Here is a 21041-nt window from a genome sequence, read left to right as displayed (position 1 = left end):
TGTTAAAACCTCATGCTTATGGTGCATAATGAGAAAGGTATATTCAAATGATAGAAGGCGGCTAACATATATACCTATGCAAAATGAAGTAAGAAGAAAATGATACATTACCACTAAAAAGAATACCAAGAGAGAGCATTCTGAACAGCATGATACTACATATTTATAGGAAAACCAATATAACTACATAATGAGAAAGGTAGAATTGAGCAGTTATAGATCTGAAATTTAAATATACAACATACATAAACAGGACAAGAAATGTATGTGTCATGATAGCACAGTTGTGCCAAAACCTCATATGGTCTGTCTGATCAAATCAAATAATACAAATTGACACTTGTTCATGCATAACATAGTCTAAACATAATCAAATATTCTCACATCAGAGGCCAAATAAACAAAGTCTAAACATATTTAAATTGCAAATACAGCAATATAGCAGTAGCAGCAAATCTGCAAATACATCAATATAGCAGCAAGAGGTTCCCAAGCCGGTTATACCTCAAACCGACTACCATCCAACACTTGACCCGGCACGTTTATGAGCTTGACTCTGAGAATAAATTCAAGTTACGGAATTTCATTTCGGACATTTTGTATTGTAAGTAATCATAAAAAGTATGGTGCTGCTAAGAATTATTGCTGGTAAGTTCAATTAAAAATTTCAAATAATTTAAATTTTAAATAACGCAATATCTTTGACTCGCTACATTTAATTTTTCCGAATTTTCTGAAGAATATGATATCTACTCCGAGTTGACTGAGTGATACCAAAAGTCGGATCACTGTGAACAAGAGACTACAGTCAGAATAAGGTGTTTCAGAACCATGGTAAGGACTGCGAATTGAATATGATTAGGCATAAAGGCTCGACCTATACCCTCTTGCTCATGATTATCCAATCAAAAAGTTCATCATGAAAGCAAAGGGGAATCCCTTGAAATAATGGATTTCCTTGCAATGTCCAGTACGGTTCAAATCACTACCAAAGTACAAATGAAAATGGGCTGACTGTCAAACTTTCATTCAAAAAAAAAAGTGTACAATTAGTAGATTAATACTCACCTAGGTCTTTCGTGAAGAGAGCATGGAAATGTTGGGAATCAATGAGAATCGGTGAACCTTCTAACCCTCTTCTCTGCCAACATCATTAATTAACTTAAAAGTAAGTCTCTGCATGGAACAAGAGAAAAAGAAAAGTGGGGACAACAAATGATAAAGACCTTGCAATATCAAGTGCAAACTTGACAGACAGTGATGTCTTTAGAGTTCCCTTTCGGTCCAAGAAAGTATGGAGATCAACCTGAATACAAATTTTGTAAGTCAAAGTAAATTTTCACTGTTCTCGTTCAATAAATTAAGTCAAAGTAATTTTGTAAGACGTACCAGCTGAAGCAATGCCAATTCATCTCTAAATGCCCTTCTGAAATTGTACCAAAAGAGTTGTAACTATTGAGTCCAGACATCACCTTAAAAGAACAAACCCAAATTTAAGAAACACATTTAATTAAAAGACTGGGAAGAAAGTTTACAGAATTGGGACGGGATGAAGCACTTCTGTGCCGAACTACAACTCTAGGGACACAAAGAGAGAGAGAGAGCACCTGGCAAGAGAGGCAGCGACTCCGACTCAGCGACTTCTACTGGCCGACTCAGTGACTTCGACTGGGCGACTTATCTCTCTTTTCTTTTTCACGTGAGAGAGAAGGAGAGGGGTCTCGCTATCTAGGGTTTTCAGAGTCGCCCAGTTCTTCTTTTTCGCGTGAGAGAGAAGGAGAGACGGGGAGCTGTCTAGGGTTTTAATTGGAGGCCTCCATTTGCGAAAATAGATTTGGAAATGTAAAGGGCGCTCAACAGGAGACGTCCAGTTCCGCGTTTTGGCGATCTGATCAACACAATTTTTGAAGCAGATCGGACGGTTACAAATGCGAATTAAAACAGGCCCTTTAATTTGCAAAGTAGCGTAGCATTACTCTATATATATATATATATATAAGTATATTAATATAATAATATAATATAAAAAACAAAAAATATAATATATATAAAATCATAATATAATATAATATATATAAAATCATAATATAATATAGAGTTAGGCTAATATGACACTAGTGTCATATCAAAACTAAATAACACCACATCTTAAACCCTTAGATCTGCTTTAAGATTTGTATTATCCGCTTTTACTGTTCAAGCACTTCATTTTGTACGAATCTTAAAGCAGATCTAAGGGTTTAAGATGTGGTGTTATTTAGTTTGATATAACACTAGTGTCATATTAGCCTAACTCTATAATATAATATAATATATGGAAAAAGATTTCAAATCCTGGACAGGGTTACATAACCCGTCTGGATTTCTTTTCTTTCTTTTTTTTCTGATCCAAGACGGGTTGAAGCATACCGTCCGGATTTTTTTTTTTTTTTTTCCTTCGCTGAGTTTAACGCTAACCATTAATTAACCGGACGGGATAATTAGACCCGTCCGGTGGGACGGGTTTACACAACCCGTTCTACTCAGTTTTCAACAAAATTCAAAAGTTATGCTGTATTTCAATATTTTATTTATTTATTTTCTATTAATAAAAAAATCAGTTGGTTATTCAGATCACACAGTGGATGAAGATTATGTGATCATTAAGATACAAACTTTTCAACATTCATCAATATACCCAAACAATGGCATTTTTTTTCTTTCATTCTAGCCTAGGGTTTTACTGTATTTCTCTCTCTGGTGCATTTGTATTTTTTTCCCCTATTTTCTCCTCTATGTAAACTCCTTTTTATTTATTAATAGAAGTAGGTAGTAGCAATTTTGGATATCAATCTTTTGTTATTCCAAAGGATCACAGGACCCTTTATTTCTATTCTAACGGTTCAAAAAAAATTCACGCACGAATCTCAAAGAAAAACAAATTGTGTTCGAATCTTGACAAAAATCATCGGCTGAAATCAGAATAACAGCAGATTTATTTCCAGCAATTTTGCCTACTGATTCAAGAAAAAGAAAAAATAAACTTTCCTATATCCTTGTCTGGGCCATGGGTGTCAGGGCCTGGACAAGGTCGGGAATACTTTATATTTTGGGGTCTCTGTTTGAAATTGTCCCAAACCGAGTTATTTGATCATCAAGAAAATTTACCAGCTCCTATTGTTACGTTTTGGGGTTGCTAACCGATTAGGGGTGCAAACGGGTCGGATATTATCCGACCGTATCCTCATCTGTATCCAAATATTAGATACGGATATCCGAATATCGGTGCGGATACAGATACGAATATGGTTTTGAAATTTAATTATCTGTATCCGAATAGTAGATATATACCATATAGTTTACCATAAATTATGAAAATATTTATGTATATATCTACAGGTATCCAATATCCGATCCGTATCCATATGTATCCGTCTAATATCCGATCTGTATCTGTATCCGAAAATTAAAAGGGTATGGTTTTACCACTATCCGATCCACATCCAATCCGTTTGCACCCCTATATCTGATCCTCAAGAAAACTCGTATAAGATCAATTTAGAACCCATCAGCAATTACAGCGATGAAAAATTGGCAGCTCTAACCAATGCCCATGTGGAATTAATCACTTAAGCAGGATATGCAGTCCAAAAATGACACATTCAATACCAGTTTTGGTCAGGTCCTGTTGTCCTTTTTTACTGAAAAAAAACCATAACAGAGTGTTACATACTGAATGGTGAGGGCCAACATGAAAAATTAACTTCTGGGACCAAAATAGGAAACAGTGATATTTTAAAACCGCTTGAGCAATTTACTCATTACTGTGATCTCCAGAGTTTTAATGTTCGCCCAAGAATAAAGTGTACTGTTTTTGCCAAAATTACAAAAGAGAATAAAATGAAGGTCATAATAAAGAAGCTTTTGTAGATACGTTTATATATATATATAAAGAAAACATGCTATAGCATAAGAACTTTACAAAAAAAAGATTGTTAATAATATGCCTTTGAAAAAGTGGAAAGTTGAACTAGCATGCTATACAAAAATAGATTGATACACATGAAGGTAACATACCAAAAATTCTAGAATTGGGCTGTGAAAAAAAGATAAGTCTCCCAGAAAGATAAACAAAGCAATCCCAATGCATTTCCTGTAATAAAAAATATAAATTGTTAGTCACAGTGAATATGCCTTGTGCCTATACAACAAAAGGCCAGAAGGTACAGTAAACCAAATTAGACTACATGAGAAATAAAATTACCTAGTTTAGCTTCTAAAAACTCAGGCCACACAGGCCTTCAGCAGTGTTGTGGTGCCAGAGCAGTAAAAGTTCAAAACCTACTATATACTAATTTTGTTTTGATACTCTCAATCTCTTACACATATAAAAGATCTCTAGAAACCACCACCGCCTTTTCACAATCTATAACTTTCTCCACAGTTTCTACAACAGAATCCTTTTTCATACTACCTGTCAAGTTTATACTATGTTCCAAGATATAATCATCCAATCCAACAATTGAGTTAATAACCTTCACCCATTCCCTCACACCAGTCTCATAATTCCTTCTCGTAACCTTCTCCAACCTTCTGATATCTTTCTTTGCAACCCCACAATCTGCCAAAACACACCTCAGCATCCTAAAGGTGGTATCATTTGGTGGTACATTACATTTCAGCATGTGACGGAAAATCCTTACGGCTCCCTTGGCCCTACCTACAGATGCGTACAACCCAATTACAGCATTGTATCCAAAAGGCTCGTTCGGATATCCTAGCGATTGCATCTCTCTAGAAATCCTGAATGCTTCCTTGTACCTCCCAAGCCTCTTGTACTGTAGTAAAAGTGTTGTGTATGAAAATTCATTCGCACTTTTACTTAGCCTCAATTCTTCAAAGATGTCTTCAGCTTCCTTCACCATGGAATTATCACAATACATAGAAATCATGCAATTTGATGCATACAAATCAGCTGTACCAGTACCACGCAAGGATTTCAAGAGGCTGTATGTCTCTGCAGCTTCTAGAAGGCACCCTGCCTTAGTATACAGCTTGAGCAGTGAATTACAAATTACCAAATTGACCTTAAACCCTGCTTTTCTCAGCAAATCCAAATATTTACTAGCCATTTCTACATTTCCAATACTCGCATATGCATCAATTAGCATGGAGTATGTAACCATATCAATTTGCATGTTTAACCTAGACATTTCATTGAACAGGTTCTCTGCCATTTCTACATCACCGAGCTTAACAAAACAACCTATAATAATAGAATACGAAAAACAGCTACTTACTAACCCCGCGTCATACATTTTTCTGGCATATATACAAGCTTTTTCCAATAGCTGAGCACCTGACAAGACAATTACAAGAGAATTATATGTGCAGCTATCTGGCAATACACCATACTTTTCCTCCATACAATCTACTAATTCACATGCCATCTCATACTCCTTTCCAATACCATATGCTTTAACCATGACATTAAATGTAGAAACCCCTGCTTTTTTTTTCTCCAGGCACCGTAAAAAGGCCCTCTCTGCTAAAGAAAGGAAACCTCCCTCTCCAAATGCATCAATGTTGGCCGAAAAACAGTCTGCACTAATTGAATCAGAAATTTTTTCGAACCAAGACCAGGCCTTTCTTAGTAGCCCAGCATTTATATACATCCTAGTCAAAGCTGATTGTGCGTATTCATCAATCACAACCCCTTTCGCCTCAATTTCTCTGACTAAAGTTTCTGCCTTGTTAACCATGTTTAGTTTGGTATATCCATACAACAGCTTGCGATACCCTAAAATATCCAAAATTACTGATTTGCCTTTCACAGTTGAGAAATAACTCTCAGCTAAATCAATATAACCAGCTTTAATGCACAGAGAGAGAATAGAAACATGTGATTTTGAATCGGGGATGAAATTTAACTTAATTATAGCTGTGACGAATTTGGGAACTTCTTTGAACCTACCACTTTGACCACATGCATGTGCTATGGTATTGAAAGTTACAGCATCAGGTTCAGGTCCCTCTCTTATCATCCTAAGAAATACACCTAAAGCCTTCTCAAACTGGCCAGCTTTTGCATAGGCATCCACCATCACATTGTGAGAATACAAAGAGCAGCCTTTTCCGGTTTGGGGCATGTTTTTCCTACTTGTTACCCACCTATTGAATAACCGTTCGCCTTCTCTAAATTCACCAGTTGCCTTGTATGCTTTGAGAATAGAAACCATAGTCATCTCATCGGGTGAGACCCCTCTTTTGTACATATCTCCAACCCATAATAGCATTGCTTTGTTCCCCCCCAGATTCAAATAAGCTTCAATCAATGCAGAATAGCTTGAATTATCAGGTATTATTCCCAAATTATGCATCTCACACCAGAGATTTAGCAAAAGATCCAGATTTTGAGCTTTACTAACCATCCTGAGAATCACATTGTAGTGAATAAGATTGACTCCGTGTGATCCATGGGTTTTGAACCAATCAAAAATCTCCACTGCCCTTCTCCAATCAGTCTGTTCTTTCAAAATTATAGTTCTCTCCCTGTGATTAAGTCTTTTCCATGGCTCAAAAGCCTTGTCTAGGTTTTCAACCGTCTCAAGTGACTCCAAAATTGCTGGGATAAAACCACTGTACCTCGAACAGTGATTTCTTTGCAAGATTTGGCATTCAATCTTGGACACTGGTTTCCGCACGCGCTTCCCATTTGGGAGTTTTGAGCGGCTAAATTTACCAGTTGCCTTGTATGATTTGAGAATAGAAACCATAGTCATCTCATCAGGTGAGACCCCTCTTTTGTACATATCTCCAACCCATAATAGCATTTCTTTGTTCGCCCCCAAATTCAAATAAGCTTCAATTAATGCAGAATAGCTTATATAATCAGGTGTTATTCCCGAATCATGCATCTCACACCAGAGATTTATCAAAAGATCCAGATTTTGAGCTTTACTAGCCATCTTGAGCATCACATTGTAGTGAATAAGATTGACTCCGTGTGATCCATCGGTTTTGAACCAATCAAAAATCTCCAGTGCTCTTCTCCAATCAGTCTGTTCTTTCAAAATTATAGTTCTCTCCTTGTGTTTAAGTTTTTTCCATGGCTCAAAAGCCTTGTCTAGGTTTTCAACTGTCTCAAGTGACTCCAAAATTGCTGCCATAAAACGACCGTACCTCAAACGGCGATTTCTTTGCAAGATTTGGCATTCAATCTTGGACAATGGTTTCCACCTGCACTTCCGATTTGGGAGCTTTGAGCGGCTAAATTTACCAGTTGCCTTGTATGCTTTGAGAATAGAAACCATAGTCATCTCATCAGGTGAGACCCCTCTTTTGAACATATCTCCAACCCATAATAGCATTGCTTTGTTCGCCCCCAAATTCAAACAAACTTCAATTAATGCAGAATAGCTTAAATTATCGGGTATTATTCCCAAATTATGCATCTCACACCAGAGATTTATCAAAACATTCAGATTTTTAGCTTTACTAACCATCCAAAGCACGACATTGTAGTGAATGAGATTGACTCCGGGTGATCCATGGTTTTTGAACCAATGAAAAATCTCCACTGCTCTTCTCCAATCAGTCTGTTCTTTCAGAATTACAGTTCTCTCCTTGTGATTAAGTCTTTTCCATGGCTCAAAAGCCTCGTCTAGGTTTTCAACCGTCTCAAGTGACTCCAAAATTGCTGGGATAATACCACCGTACCTCGAACGGTGATTTCTTTGCAAGATTTGGCATTCAATCTTGGACACTGGTTTCCGCACGCACTTCCGATTTGGGAGCTTTAAGCGGCTAAAACTGATCGGGTTTTGAGAAAAGAATGCGAGAAAGCATTCGGAGGAGCACAGCATATCAATTTGGAAAACCGACTGCTTGAGTATACTAAGAGAAAAGTATAAATGGAAGAAGTGAGAAGATTACGAATTCAAAAGTTGGTTTAAATATCTTTTTCTCTGTTGTGATTTGTGTATGATAAGAGTTCTCTCCGCAGGGCAGTAGTAAACCCTCCACCGTTAAACCCTGGCTGGAGGCTTCTCTATCCTTTGGGTGGGTAGGCCGGTAAAGTCCTCTCAATTTCGTTTAAAATGGAGATATCCCGTGGATGATGACTCCCAAGTCCCAAGAGCAAATTCTTGTAGTTTATTTGGTTTGAAATTATCCGATTGCCACATCTTTATATATGAAAATTGTTTATTTGTTTATCAGATTTTTTATGAGTTTAATTTTAAAATTTAATAATTTTAAATAATAAATTTAAATTATCGAAATTGAGCTACTTCGCAAGTAAATTATTTAAATACAAAATTATTAAAACTAATAATGCAATTGCTATAAAATTAGACAGTTAAAAATAATAATAAATAAATACTTTAAATTAACATATAAATTTAAATATTTTTATCGTTTGACTTCAAATACATTAAAAATTAAACTAAATATCAAATAACATTTCTTAAATTACATATTAAATGACATTTGCATATAAATAACGTTCCTTAAATGACACACACACACACACATATATATAGGTTGGCTACTCTACTTCCATAAGCATATGAGGATATATGCTTATAAGTCATTTTTTTGTTTTTAAAATCTAAAAAGTCGATCTGAACCGTTAGATGTGATCTTTATATTGAAATGTGCTTGGAGACCAAATTTTACATTTTTCTGATTTTTTTTTTTTACTATTTATTAAGCCACTTTGAAAACCACTTATCCAACGGTGGCTTAACAAAACAGTAAAATCAAAAGTCACCGTTGGATCAACGATTTTCAAAGTGGCTTAATAAATAATAAAAAAATTCAGAAAAATGTAAAATTTGGTCCCCAAGCACACTTCAATATAGAGATCATATCTAACGGTTCAGGTCGACTTTTTGGAGTTTGAAAACGAAAAAAATGACTTATAAGCATATATCCTCTATATATATATAGAGAGAGAGAGAGAGAGAGTTGGGCTACGGTGCTTCACGAAGTAAAGTGACTGTTTTACTTCACATCTATATCTTCAATTTCAAAATTCAAAACATCGATCCGAACCGTTCAAGTTGATATCCATATTAAATTGTGCTTGGAGACCAAATTTTATATTTTTTTGAAAATTTATTACTATTTTTTTGGAATTTTTTAAAATCCCTGTTTTTATGGTCAAGAATTTTCTAAAAAACAACGATTTTTCAAAAATTCTAAAAAATATAGTAAAAAGTTTCCAAAAATTGCAAAATTTGGTCTCCAAGCACAATTTAATATGGAGATCAACTTGAACGGTTCGGATCGATGTTTTGAATTTTGAAATTGAAGATATAGATGTGAAGTAAAACAGTCACTTTACTTCGTGAAGCACCGTAGCCCAACTCCATATGTGTGTGTGTGTGTGTGTGTGAGTTGGGCTAAAATGAGCCATGGAGTAAAACAAGTTTTTACTCCATGGCACTATATTTTCATTTTGATAATTGATACCTCGCATATTTAGCCTATATTTGACTTGATTTCGTACCAAATTCACGTTCTAAATTGTCAAAATCATGTGCATTTCATTGATATATCCTTAGAATTTGGTACTGCTGAGAGTTTGTTTGTTTTCTGCAGGATTGGAGCAAAATACACGAAGAAACGGCATTTTTGGACTCCCTGGTACGACCCTTACCAAGCTTGGTACGGCCCTTACCAGGCTTGGTACGGCCTACCCTTACCAGGCTTGGTACGGCCCTTACCAGATTTGGTACGGCCCTTACCAGACTTGGTACGGCCCTTACCAGACTTGGTACGGCCCTTACCAGACTTGGTACGGCCCTTACCAGACTTGGTACGGCCCTTACCAGACTTAGCCGATCCAGCCTCTTTCCCATCTTGTACGGCCTGGCCGTACCACCTTGGTACGGGCCGTACATAGATGCCGCCTGACAGAATTCAAATCTTGGCAGAGGCTATTTAAAGCGAGGGATCTCTCCATTTTCGGGGATTCCACTTCATTCCAGATTGAGAGCTCAGTGAAAGAGAGAAAGAGAGCAAAGGAGCAAGAAGAGAAGATCAAGGAAGAGGAAGAGGCGAGAATCGACGGATCTACACCTTCTCCATTCCCGATCTTCAATCTAGTTCTTTCATGACTTTCTCTATCTCTTTTCTTGTATATCTGGACAGATCCATGACTTGTGAGTAGTAGACTTTCGTTTCTAGGGTTTGTAGATGGATTTTCTTGATTTGTGTTGCTTTTCTTGATTTGGATCTTGTATGAACTCTTGTGATTGATTTGATTGTGAATTTGCTTGTCTTGATTGCTTTGTGTCGCTGTGATTGCATGTGGTGTGCCTATAGTGGTAGATCAACCCTAACAAGGTCATGTGACCATTGCCTTCTCTCAACCAAACCAATCCCTTTAGGTAGACTTGATCGAATTGAAGCCGAAAGGTTGAATTCTCCTCTAATCGACAGATTAGAGGTTACCTTAGATCTCCAATCAATCAACTAGAGGATCTGGACCAAAACACGAGAGTTGAGGTTTAGAAACCCTAGAAGGTGAAGAATTGAATCCAAAACTTAGATCTTGAACCAACAAACGAGAGTTGAGGTTTAGGAACCTTAGGTATGGTCAATTGAACCTTTATCAAGAGTTTAATACGAGGTACCAGCAAGAAATGCATCAACTCGAACTTGTAAGCTCTGTTCTGGTAAACCAGTACAGCCCTTACAAGAGTGGTGCGGCCTACCCGTACCAAGCCCCATACGGCTTGGTCATACCAGGTTGGTGCGGCCTGGCCGTACCAACTTGGTAAGGGCCGTACCACTAGAGGCAAATCAGAGATGAAGTCTGAAACCCTTGAAACACCTTTTATCCCAAATCAAAACACAGTTTATACCTTTTCTTGCACATTTACTATTCTATATCATTGTGTGATTGCTTGAGTTGATTCCTTAGGAAAATTAAACACCAAAACCCCTTTTTCTCACTTCTAGTCTTTAGTCGAGATAAGTAAATATCTAGATAAAGGAACCGTCCCTGTGGATCGATACCCGATTATACTCCTCGATAGGGTTGTACACTTGCAACCCTAATCGGAAGGTGTAACCGCGGTTTTAAAAGGTACGCCCCCAAGCGTACCGAAACTTGCGTTGCGCTTTTACGCCGATCAAGTTTTTGGCGCCGTTGCCGGGGACGGCTACCATTTTCTGGATTTTTGCTTATCTTAGCTAATCTAGATTTTAATTTGTATCTTTTTCTTTTATTTTTCTCTTACCACAGGAACACAGCTCTTCCTGCACAACCACCTCTCGACGCACCCCGCATCACAACCGACGCGACTCACGTGGAAGAGACAGAGAAGCTCAAGACGCTATGGAAACATACCAACAGTGGTTCGGCCACGACAATTCTCGAGGAGGAGGCGGCGGTCGATACAGGGTTGATCAGATCACAGCTCTATATGCTAGAGCTGCCGAGTTGGAGGAGGCCATGCAAGAGGCTTTAATCAAAATGAGCATGAAAGCAGTCGGTAACCATCAACCACAGCCATGTGTCATGTGTGGGGACACGAGGCACTCTTATGAGTATTGCCCACTGGCGAATTGGGATGAGGAAACCGAACTGGTCAACTATCTCAGCAACTACAGTAGCAATTTCTACAACAATGCACCATTCGATAACTCAAACAATTGCTCATTCCAATCCGATCCACCCGAGCCGTACATTGATCCCGCCGTGAGTGACTTCGCACACGAGCAAAGGAAAATGAATCAAATCATGTGGGATCAAATGCAATCTATGTCTACTCAACTAGCTGCTCAGAACAAGTTGCTGGAGCAGTTGAGTCACATAGTCACCTCGAGCCAACCTCAACCTGGAAAGCTACCCGCTCAACCAGAACCAGACCCAAGAGGAGAGGTAAAGGCAATCTCTCTGAGAAGTGGGGCCCAATACAAGGAACCAGCCAACCTAACAGGTCAGATCCCATCTGACGCGACCCGCATTCCAGAGATGCGACTCGCATCAAGCTCTGAGTTGCAGGTTGAAACAAGCGAGTTGGAATCAGTGTATGGAGCAGATGTGACCACTGTCGACCTGGGAGAACCTGGATGCGGGCCGCATGAATCTCACGCGAGTCGCATGCCACAACCTGAAGACTTGGAGACCAGAGGAAGCGGGTCGGATGAAACCCACGTAGGGTCCGCACGCGAGCCGATTGCACCAGACGCGGGCCGCATCAAAATCCAAACAGAGAGTCCGACCCCTGAACTCAAGCCTCTTCCAGTAAACTTCAGGTACGAGTTCCTCGACCCAGATAAAGCCTGTCCTGTGATTGTAAATGCAGATCTCAATCCTGATCGGACTGCCACACTCTTGGGGAAATTGAAAGCTCACATAAGCGCGATCGGGTGCTCGATCAAAGACTTGAAAGATACGGGGTGGATTTTTCTTTTGCAAGTGTTTGAGAACACGACGCTCCACTCAGATTTGCCCCCGTATTGCACTGCTGGACACTTTGAGGATTTACAAACTCAGCGAAATGTGATCGCGAACTTGATCGAAAAGCTGATGGGCACGAACCCAGCCACATGCATGCACAAGACCTTACCAGCGGATGATCACAGACACACGGACCATGCAGACCATCATACGGGCCATGCACAACCAACCTGGTCGATGCATTATGTTCCTTGGTGTGTTAGAAAGAAAAAACCACCCGACCCTTATGAGGAAAGAATGGTGTATCCCTCCGACACATTCGACAAGGCGCTCCACCAAAAACCACCCGATCCACCTCCCACCAACCAGTGAGGCGCCCCCGCCTCACCCTTCACTTCATGTCTGGTTAGTTTCCATATTTTCTTCTATTTACTTTTTCTTGTGTGAATTCAAGCATTGAGGACAATGCTTCATTCAAGCTTGGGGGGGTGAATAGAAGAAAACTGTATCTGCATTTAGGTCATGTTTATTTTTCCAAAATTTGCATTTTTAGGTGATAAATTTGTGTGATTGCTTGAGTTAAGGACTTGTTCGAACAATTTTGGTTGTGATTTGGATGACTTTGAAAAATTAGAACTAACCTCATAATTGATCAAAGAACTGATTAGGAAGGGATGTTTTGAGAACTTGAAAGGATGAAAACTTGAATTGTATCAAAAATCAATTTTTGAAACTGAACTGTGCCTTTTAAATAGGGAAATGGAGATTTTAAATAAAGATAGATTTGGATATTCATTGGTATGAATGAATACCAATGGATGTGTGTATTCATGGTATGTGCAAAAGCAAAAGAATAAAAAAAAATAAAAAGATGGAGAAAATAAGAGTACTGGCAATAAGTCCTATTGGGCGCCTTTGAGCTCGTCTCCCAAATTTAAAAAAAAAAAGAAAGAAAGAAAAGATGGAGAAAATAAGAGTACTGGCAATAAGTCCTATTGGGCGCCTTTGAGCTCGTCTCCCAATTTTAGAAAAGAAAAATAACTTTTGCATATATCAACACACGAAGTCCGGGACTTGCTAACCTAAGCTTGTTCCAAGCTTGGGGGAGAAAAAGGGAAAATCTCCACAAATGAGAGCTTGGTTTTAGTAAAAGAATGATAGATTGATCAATTCGAGTATTCAGCTTTGCAAGTATTAAAACATTCTAGAACTTGAAGTTTGATTAGTCAATTTGTGGGGTGAATCAAAATTGATCAAGGAAAGTCCAAATCATACCATAAAGATTCTCGAGGTTCTTGATTTAAGCAACTCATGTAAATTTTCACATTTAGGAACTTAACTTGCATTTAGAGTCCAACCCGGTAACAAAGAACAGATCTTTGCTTGAGGACAAGCAAGAGTTTAGCTTGGGGGAATTTGATACCTCGCATATTTAGCCTATATTTGACTTGATTTCGTACCAAATTCACGTTCTAAATTGTCAAAATCATGTGCATTTCATTGATATATCCTTAGAATTTGGTACTGCTGAGAGTTTGTTTGTTTTCTGCAGGATTGGAGCAAAATACACGAAGAAACAGCATTTTTGGACTCCCTGGTACGACCCTTACCAGGCTTGGTACGGCCTGGCCGTACCACCTTGGTACGGCCCTTACCAGGCTTGGTACGGCCTACCCTTACCAGGCTTGGTACGGCCCTTACCAGATTTGGTACGGCCCTTACCAGACTTGGTACGGCCCTTACCAGACTTGGTACGGCCCTTACCAGACTTGGTACGGCCCTTACCAGACTTAGCCGATCCAGCCTCTTTCCCATCTTGTACGGCCTGGCCGTACCACCTTGGTACGGGCCGTACATAGATGCCGCCTGACAGAATTCAAATCTTGGCAGAGGCTATTTAAAGCGAGGGATCTCTCCATTTTCGGGGATTCCACTTCATTCCAGATTGAGAGCTCAGTGAAAGAGAGAAAGAGAGCAAAGGAGCAAGAAGAGAAGATCAAGGAAGAGGAAGAGGCGAGAATCGACGGATCTACACCTTCTCCATTCCCGATCTTCAATCTAGTTCTTTCATGACTTTCTCTATCTCTTTTCTTGTATATCTGGACAGATCCATGACTTGTGAGTAGTAGACTTTCGTTTCTAGGGTTTGTAGATGGATTTTCTTGATTTGTGTTGCTTTTCTTGATTTGGATCTTGTATGAACTCTTGTGATTGATTTGATTGTGAATTTGCTTGTCTTGATTGCTTTGTGTTGCTGTGATTGCATGTGGTGTGCCTATAGTGGTAGATCAACCCTAACAAGGTCATGTGACCATTGCCTTCTCTCAACCAAACCAATCCCTTTAGGTAGACTTGATCGAATTGAAGCCGAAAGGTTGAATTCTCCTCTAATCGACAGATTAGAGGTTACCTTAGATCTCCAATCAATCAACTAGAGGATCTGGACCAAAACACGAGAGTTGAGGTTTAGAAACCCTAGAAGGTGAAGAATTGAATCCAAAACTTAGATCTTGAACCAACAAACGAGAGTTGAGGTTTAGGAACCTTAGGTATGGTCAATTGAACCTTTATCAAGAGTTTAATACGAGGTACCAGCAAGAAATGCATCAACTCGAACTTGTAAGCTCTGTTCTGGTAAACCAGTACGGCCCTTACAAGAGTGGTGCGGCCTACCCGTACCAAGCCCCATACGGCTTGGTCATACCAGGTTGGTGCGGCCTGGCCGTACCAACTTGGTAAGGGCCGTACCACTAGAGGCAAATCAGAGATGAAGTCTGAAACCCTTGAAACACCTTTTATCCCAAATCAAAACACAGTTTATACCTTTTCTTGCACATTTACTATTCTATATCATTGTGTGATTGCTTGAGTTGATTCCTTAGGAAAATTAAACACCAAAACCCCTTTTTCTCACTTCTAGTCTTTAGTCGAGATAAGTAAATATCTAGATAAAGGAACCGTCCCTGTGGATCGATACCCGATTATACTCCTCGATAGGGTTGTACACTTGCAACCCTAATCGGAAGGTGTAACCGCGGTTTTAAAAGGTACGCCCCCAAGCGTACCAAAACTTGCGTTGCGCTTTCACGCGAACAATAATCTAAACAACCGATCTGAACCACTCAACACGATCTCCATATTGAAATGTGCTTGGAAACCAAATTTTACATTTTTTGGAAATTTTTTACTATTTATTAAGCCACTTTGAAAATCGCTGATCCGATGGTCCAAAAATTGTTATTGTTTTTTATTGTTTATGGTAAAACAACTATTTTCAAATTGGCTTAATAAATAGTAAAAAAAATCCAAAAAATGTAAAATTTAGTCTCCAAGCACATTTCAATTTAGAGAACATGTTGGAAGGTTCAAATCGGTTGTTTGAATTTTTAAAATAAAAATATGGCGTGAAATACAAACGTTTTTTACTCCATGGTTCACCTAAGTCAACCTCTATATATATATATATATATAGAGAGAGAGAGAGAGAGAGAGAGAGTAAAGCTACCATGCATTGCAATGCATATGTTTTTTTGTACATTGGACTATAAATCACCGGATTCAAAGTCCAAATAACCGATCCAAATCGTTCATCTTGTTCTCCATATTAATATGTGTTTGGAGACCAAATTTTATATTTTTTTTGGAAATTTTTACTTTTTTTTAGATTTATTGAAAATCGTTGTTTTCTTATGGTCTAGATTTGTCTGAAAAACAACGATTTTCAATAAATCTAAAAAAATAGTAATTTTTTTCTAAAAAATATAAAATTTGGTCTCCAAACACATATTAATATGGAGAACAAGATGAACGATTTGGATCAGTTATTTAGACTTTGAATCAGGTGATTTATAGTTCAATGTACAAAAATGCATATGCATTGCAATGTATGGTAGCCTTACTCTCTCTCTCTCTTCTCTCTCTCTATATATATATTAAATGACAAATGACATTTTTTTAACAGTAAAAAAATAGAAAGAAATAAGGACCAATAAAAAAATATAATACAATTTGCATGTGACAAGTATGTGTCTAGTTAAATTTGGACTTCTACAAGAAAAGAAACATCAAAAAGATATATAGAATTAGAAAAAGACAAATTATTTTATTGGAGAGTTGATATTCAATCTGAAATTTTATATTTTAATTATAAATATTGATGGATCAGAATACTTAATATAAAACTAGAGATACTAGAGCTAATACATACAATTCGCGATATTTCTTAAATATGAAATAAATGGATCCTGATAATTGTCCTCGCACTACTATCCTCTCATTTATCTCCGCACTTAACTTTCATAACTGTCCTGGGGACCACAAAAATTCCAATACTAATTTTTTCTCTAAAGTATTAATCTCCATGCACGGAAGTATTTACACTTAAGAACAAAAGTATTTATACCTTTAAAGTGAATAATATTTACATAAATAATTGTTTCTCCAATTAAATCGCAAACTACATGGGGGGACCAGATTCGTGCAAAGTTAAAACAAACAGTCTGGATCTATTAGTTCTAATAGATTCTCTTGTCCGGTACTACTACTCGGTACCGGAAAGGATCCAAATTCATAATACCCCTTATTCAACCATTATCTAATTTTTCCCTTATCATTTCATGTCTCCGTTAATTTGAAGTTGTTTTTAGTCGAGGATTAGTGCGGCAATGAAGCAAGTTTCTCTGGCTTCTCCACTCACTCATCAAAGCTTTAGCTCTCTCTTAAGAGTGCATTTCAGAAGAGGTACACGGAGGGAATGGAAGAAAAAATCACTGTGCGGAGGGGAGATGCCGTCAGCCCTCTCGGTCAATTGCTACTTTACTTGCACTAGAAAGGAAGAATTAGAGAAAAAATGAAGAAGAATTATTACTATGTGGAGGGGAGACAAGATATAGATTGTTTGGAGTTTTGACAAAATCTTTAATTCCAAATTGAAGCGGAGGTTCACTGGTCACCCTCCTTCTCCTTTCCGGAATAGGAGTAGGTTCGATGCCCATTGAACCTAGTTTGGTTCCGATGGGCAGATCTACCGTAGGATCTCATTTCTCATCTAAGTCTGATTAAAGGGTCTGATGAAATAATGGACCTTCTCAAAACAAATTTAGTTCATTAAAATATATAAACCCGATAGAGAGATGAAATCGCATGTTCTCTCGCTCTCTCGCTGCGTCGCTGACTTTCTCTCTCCCCGCGCACACAACTCCACTGAATCTCTGTCTCTCTCTCGGACAACTCCGTCTTGCCTCTCTCTCTCGCACCGCGAGATTCAGTGTCTGGTTATAACTTATAAAGTATAAGGCCCTGATAATTGTCCCTCCACTCTCATCCTACCAATTTTATTTGTTCAATATCATCCACATTTCTCATGATCTATAAGGAATTTTGCGAATCTAAAACCACGAACGTCTTCTACGCAATTTTATCTTTCAAATGAGATCCATGATGACATACTTTCAAGCTCGTCATCAGGCAAGTATTTATACCTCGTCATTTAAGTATTTATACCTCATCATTTAAGTATTTATACCTAGTATTTTACACATATGACACTGCTGACATTTAAAAGTATTAATATCAAGTATTACAAGTATTTATACCTATGTGGTCAACTATTTTTGTTAGAGAAAGGTTGGCGCAGGGACAATTGGGAAATGTTGATGCAGAGATACGGGGTCCACGATTGGGGATAAATACTTACAAGTATAAGTATAAATACTTGCACAATGAAGTATAAATACTTGTGTAACGATGAGCCCGAAAGTATGTCATCATGGATCTCATTTGAAAGATAAAATTGCGTATAATACGTTCGTGGTTTTAGATCCATAAAATTTCTCATATATCGTGAGAAATGTGGACAACATTGAAAAAAGAAAAAAAAAATCACCTCTAAAAATGTGTATGATTCTTTTCCCCATGTAGTTTGAGTGGTCCCTCTAAATAGTCATATCAAGTTAGAAATGCAAGTATTAATATCTTAGTTTGCAAGTATTAATTTATTATCTTCCAAGTATTTATACCTATGAATTTAATTAAACTTGGAAGACCACAGTGTTGAATAAATTTATTTAAGCTAGTTAGTTAAGTTAGTTTATAGAAGTTAAACACGATTGGGGATAAAATACTTACAAGTTGATGATGAGCCCGAACGTATGTCATCATAGATCTCATTTGAAAGATAAAATTGGGTAGGAGACGTTCGTGGTTTTAGATTCGCAAAATTTCTTATAGATCGTGAGAAATGTGGACAATATTGAAAAAAAAAATCCATCTCTAAAAAGGTGTATGGAGGGTTTAAAATATGGGGGGGGGGGGGGGTGATGGGGGGATAGGAGTGGGGAGGATTCATATAATTATTCTAAAGTATATGCCTCGCGACCTAGAAATCAATCTATTTCTTATACCTATCTCGTCTTTCTCTCTTAATTTTCTGAATTTTTTTTTTAAAACTTAAGTTGCAGTGATGTGAAAATAAAATAAGTCACTGGTAAGTGAGGATGTACATGGAGCACCACTGGTAAATTAGTATTAGTTTTGGGAGCTATTTATTTGTAAAATTATCCATCTATATAATGGCTATTTACAGTGATTTTGTAAAATTAGCAATCTATATAAGTGGTTTATAGTAAAAGATAAGTTTGTCTGGACTTCTAACTGTGATTTTGACATAATTAACTATATTTTTTTTCTGATTTTGTTCTTGCATTTATATAACTATAGATAATTGGTATAATTGTATAGATAATTACTAGGTCTCAAAAAAATCATTTAACACAAAAAAAACCAATGAATTATTATTTTTTCTTTTGTTCTTTGCAAGATTTATGAATTATCAAATCCAAAGGGAGCCAAAAGATTACCCCCAGGTATTGTCACTTCGGAGTCGGATTTTTAGTGAGGATGTTAAGTGTTATGCTCTTTTAGATTTTATATATGCTGGATGTTGAGTTTTGATTTACAGGACTTGTCTTTGAAGCCAAAGTCCCTTGTGATTTTCACTGTTGGATATCAACAAAAAGAATTTGTCAATGCTACCTTGCAAAAGGTACGAGGTCTAGCACTTTAATGCTGAAGAGTATGCTTTTATTTTTCTTAAAAAATATTTTTTGGTTTCTGGCCTCCTAATTAAGGGTAAGCTGAGACTAAAAGATTTAATTGGAGTACAACTGAATTTCGATGACAGTAATCGAGATCACAAATAATCGATGAATCATTAAGAATTACTGGATGCTTAACTGAGAAGTTAAGCTTAGTATGGGCATATTACCTAATTGGTGCTGTAATTGATCTTAGTTGCATATGTGAGGCTTACTGTTACGTTAAGAAATTTTTAATAATAAAAATTAGAATGTTTAAAATATAATCAAAAATTTTATTGGCAAACTAGGAGTCAAAAATTTAAAACAAATATAACCTTGGTCTGAATTTTCGAAACAACCAAATTTAATCGAATCTTGAAATTTATATCTTATATAAATTTGGATCAAGATACAATCTTTTATGCATGAAAATAGGTATAAAAGTTTCTTTTATTAATATCCAAAACTTTGTTTTTTTTTTAGCAAAATTTCCAAAACAACTCAACTCTTCTCTCTTTCTCCTTCCCTCCATCTCTTCTTTGTTGCTGCTGCCCCCTTTTGTGTTCCCCCAAAAGAAAGAAAAAGAGAAAGGAACCCTCTCTTCTCCCATGAAAATCCTTGAGAAATTGAAGAAGTTGGAAATTGTTGATTCTCTCTCTAGTAGCCATCTTGTTCTCCATTGGTACTCCCTTTCTCTCCTCTTCTCTCAAATCTGAAATTCATCTCTATTTTCTAGGGTTTTTTATCAAACCCAAATTTTGTGTATAAATTGTGAGTAATCTATCTCCATTAAGCTTCTATGTTGTTAATTTGGTGTTTCCTCTCTCAATTTCATCTTAATCTTCATTTTCTATCTAGGGTTTGGTTCAAATTCGAAAATTAGAGAAGGGTTGTGATTAATCTAGTCTAATCCAACAAATAAAGCTGTTAATTGGTAAGTTCTTCTCTCACTCTCTTAAAATCTGAAATTATTTTGATTATGATTGATTTAGGGTTTGTGTAGTTGGGAAAATTGATAAATCTGAATTTTTATGTGACATTGTTGATTTATGCAATGTTCTTGACTTCATGAAGTTAATTAGTGTTGTTGTGCTTGATTTAAACCGGCCCTTGCAAATTTTATATTTTCTACTAAGGCTTGAGTGTTTTGATCGGTTGAAACTCTCGTGTTAAATTAAATTTGGTTATTGAGATTTTGAATGGATTTAATCAGTTTTGATAACCTTTTATCTCAACCTACGTATGTCATTGATTAATTAAATTTCCTTTGCTTGAATGACTTTGTGAACAATTGCTTGATTTTCCTTCTAAAATTCTGAATTAGTCATGATTACCCTTGAAGGGTTGATTAACCTATTTATACAACTTTGAATAACCAAAATTACCCTCCTCTCTATGCTGGTATTGATTTCTAGTTCAATAGTATTCCGTTTCAGCATTTTCTGGTATACTGGTATGCTATTCTGAGTTGCCCAAGGTCATTTCTGTAATTTTTCAGCATTCTGCACAGTTCTGCATTATTCTGCAACATTCCAGGGCCTGTTATGTAAATTTCCAGTATTCTGAAC

At 37.2% G+C, this 21041-nt stretch overlaps 1 protein-coding gene and 1 long non-coding RNA gene across 3 annotated transcripts; both read right to left on the bottom strand.

Moving 5' to 3' along the window:
• Positions 1 to 273: 273 nt before the first annotated feature.
• On the bottom strand, positions 274 to 1801 carry LOC144559798 (uncharacterized). 2 transcript variants are annotated; one of them, XR_013513250.1, is made up of 5 exons: positions 1536 to 1801; positions 1390 to 1426; positions 1227 to 1306; positions 1069 to 1141; positions 274 to 556 (listed from the first exon to the last, which is right to left on the bottom strand). It is a non-coding gene; the product is annotated as an uncharacterized LOC144559798 (long non-coding RNA). The 2 variants fall into 2 exon arrangements; XR_013513251.1 differs by having other exon boundaries at positions 1390 to 1472; positions 1608 to 1801.
• Positions 1802 to 3889: 2088 nt separating this feature from the next.
• Positions 3890 to 8038, bottom strand: LOC144559229 (pentatricopeptide repeat-containing protein At3g23020-like). The gene is made up of 2 exons (XM_078308228.1): positions 4244 to 8038; positions 3890 to 4132 (listed from the first exon to the last, which is right to left on the bottom strand). Exon 1 carries the CDS (start codon positions 7842 to 7844, stop codon positions 4359 to 4361), a length of 3486 nt encoding a protein of 1161 aa, XP_078164354.1. The 5' UTR covers positions 7845 to 8038; the 3' UTR covers positions 3890 to 4132; positions 4244 to 4358.
• Positions 8039 to 21041: the final 13003 nt, after the last annotated feature.

The sequence above is a fragment of the Carex rostrata genome, chromosome 9 (genome assembly GCF_964058835.1).
Source record: "Carex rostrata chromosome 9, lpCarRost1.2, whole genome shotgun sequence".
Classification (NCBI taxonomy): Eukaryota; Viridiplantae; Streptophyta; class Magnoliopsida; order Poales; family Cyperaceae; genus Carex; species Carex rostrata.
This window is presented reverse-complemented; position numbering and strand designations above follow the sequence as displayed.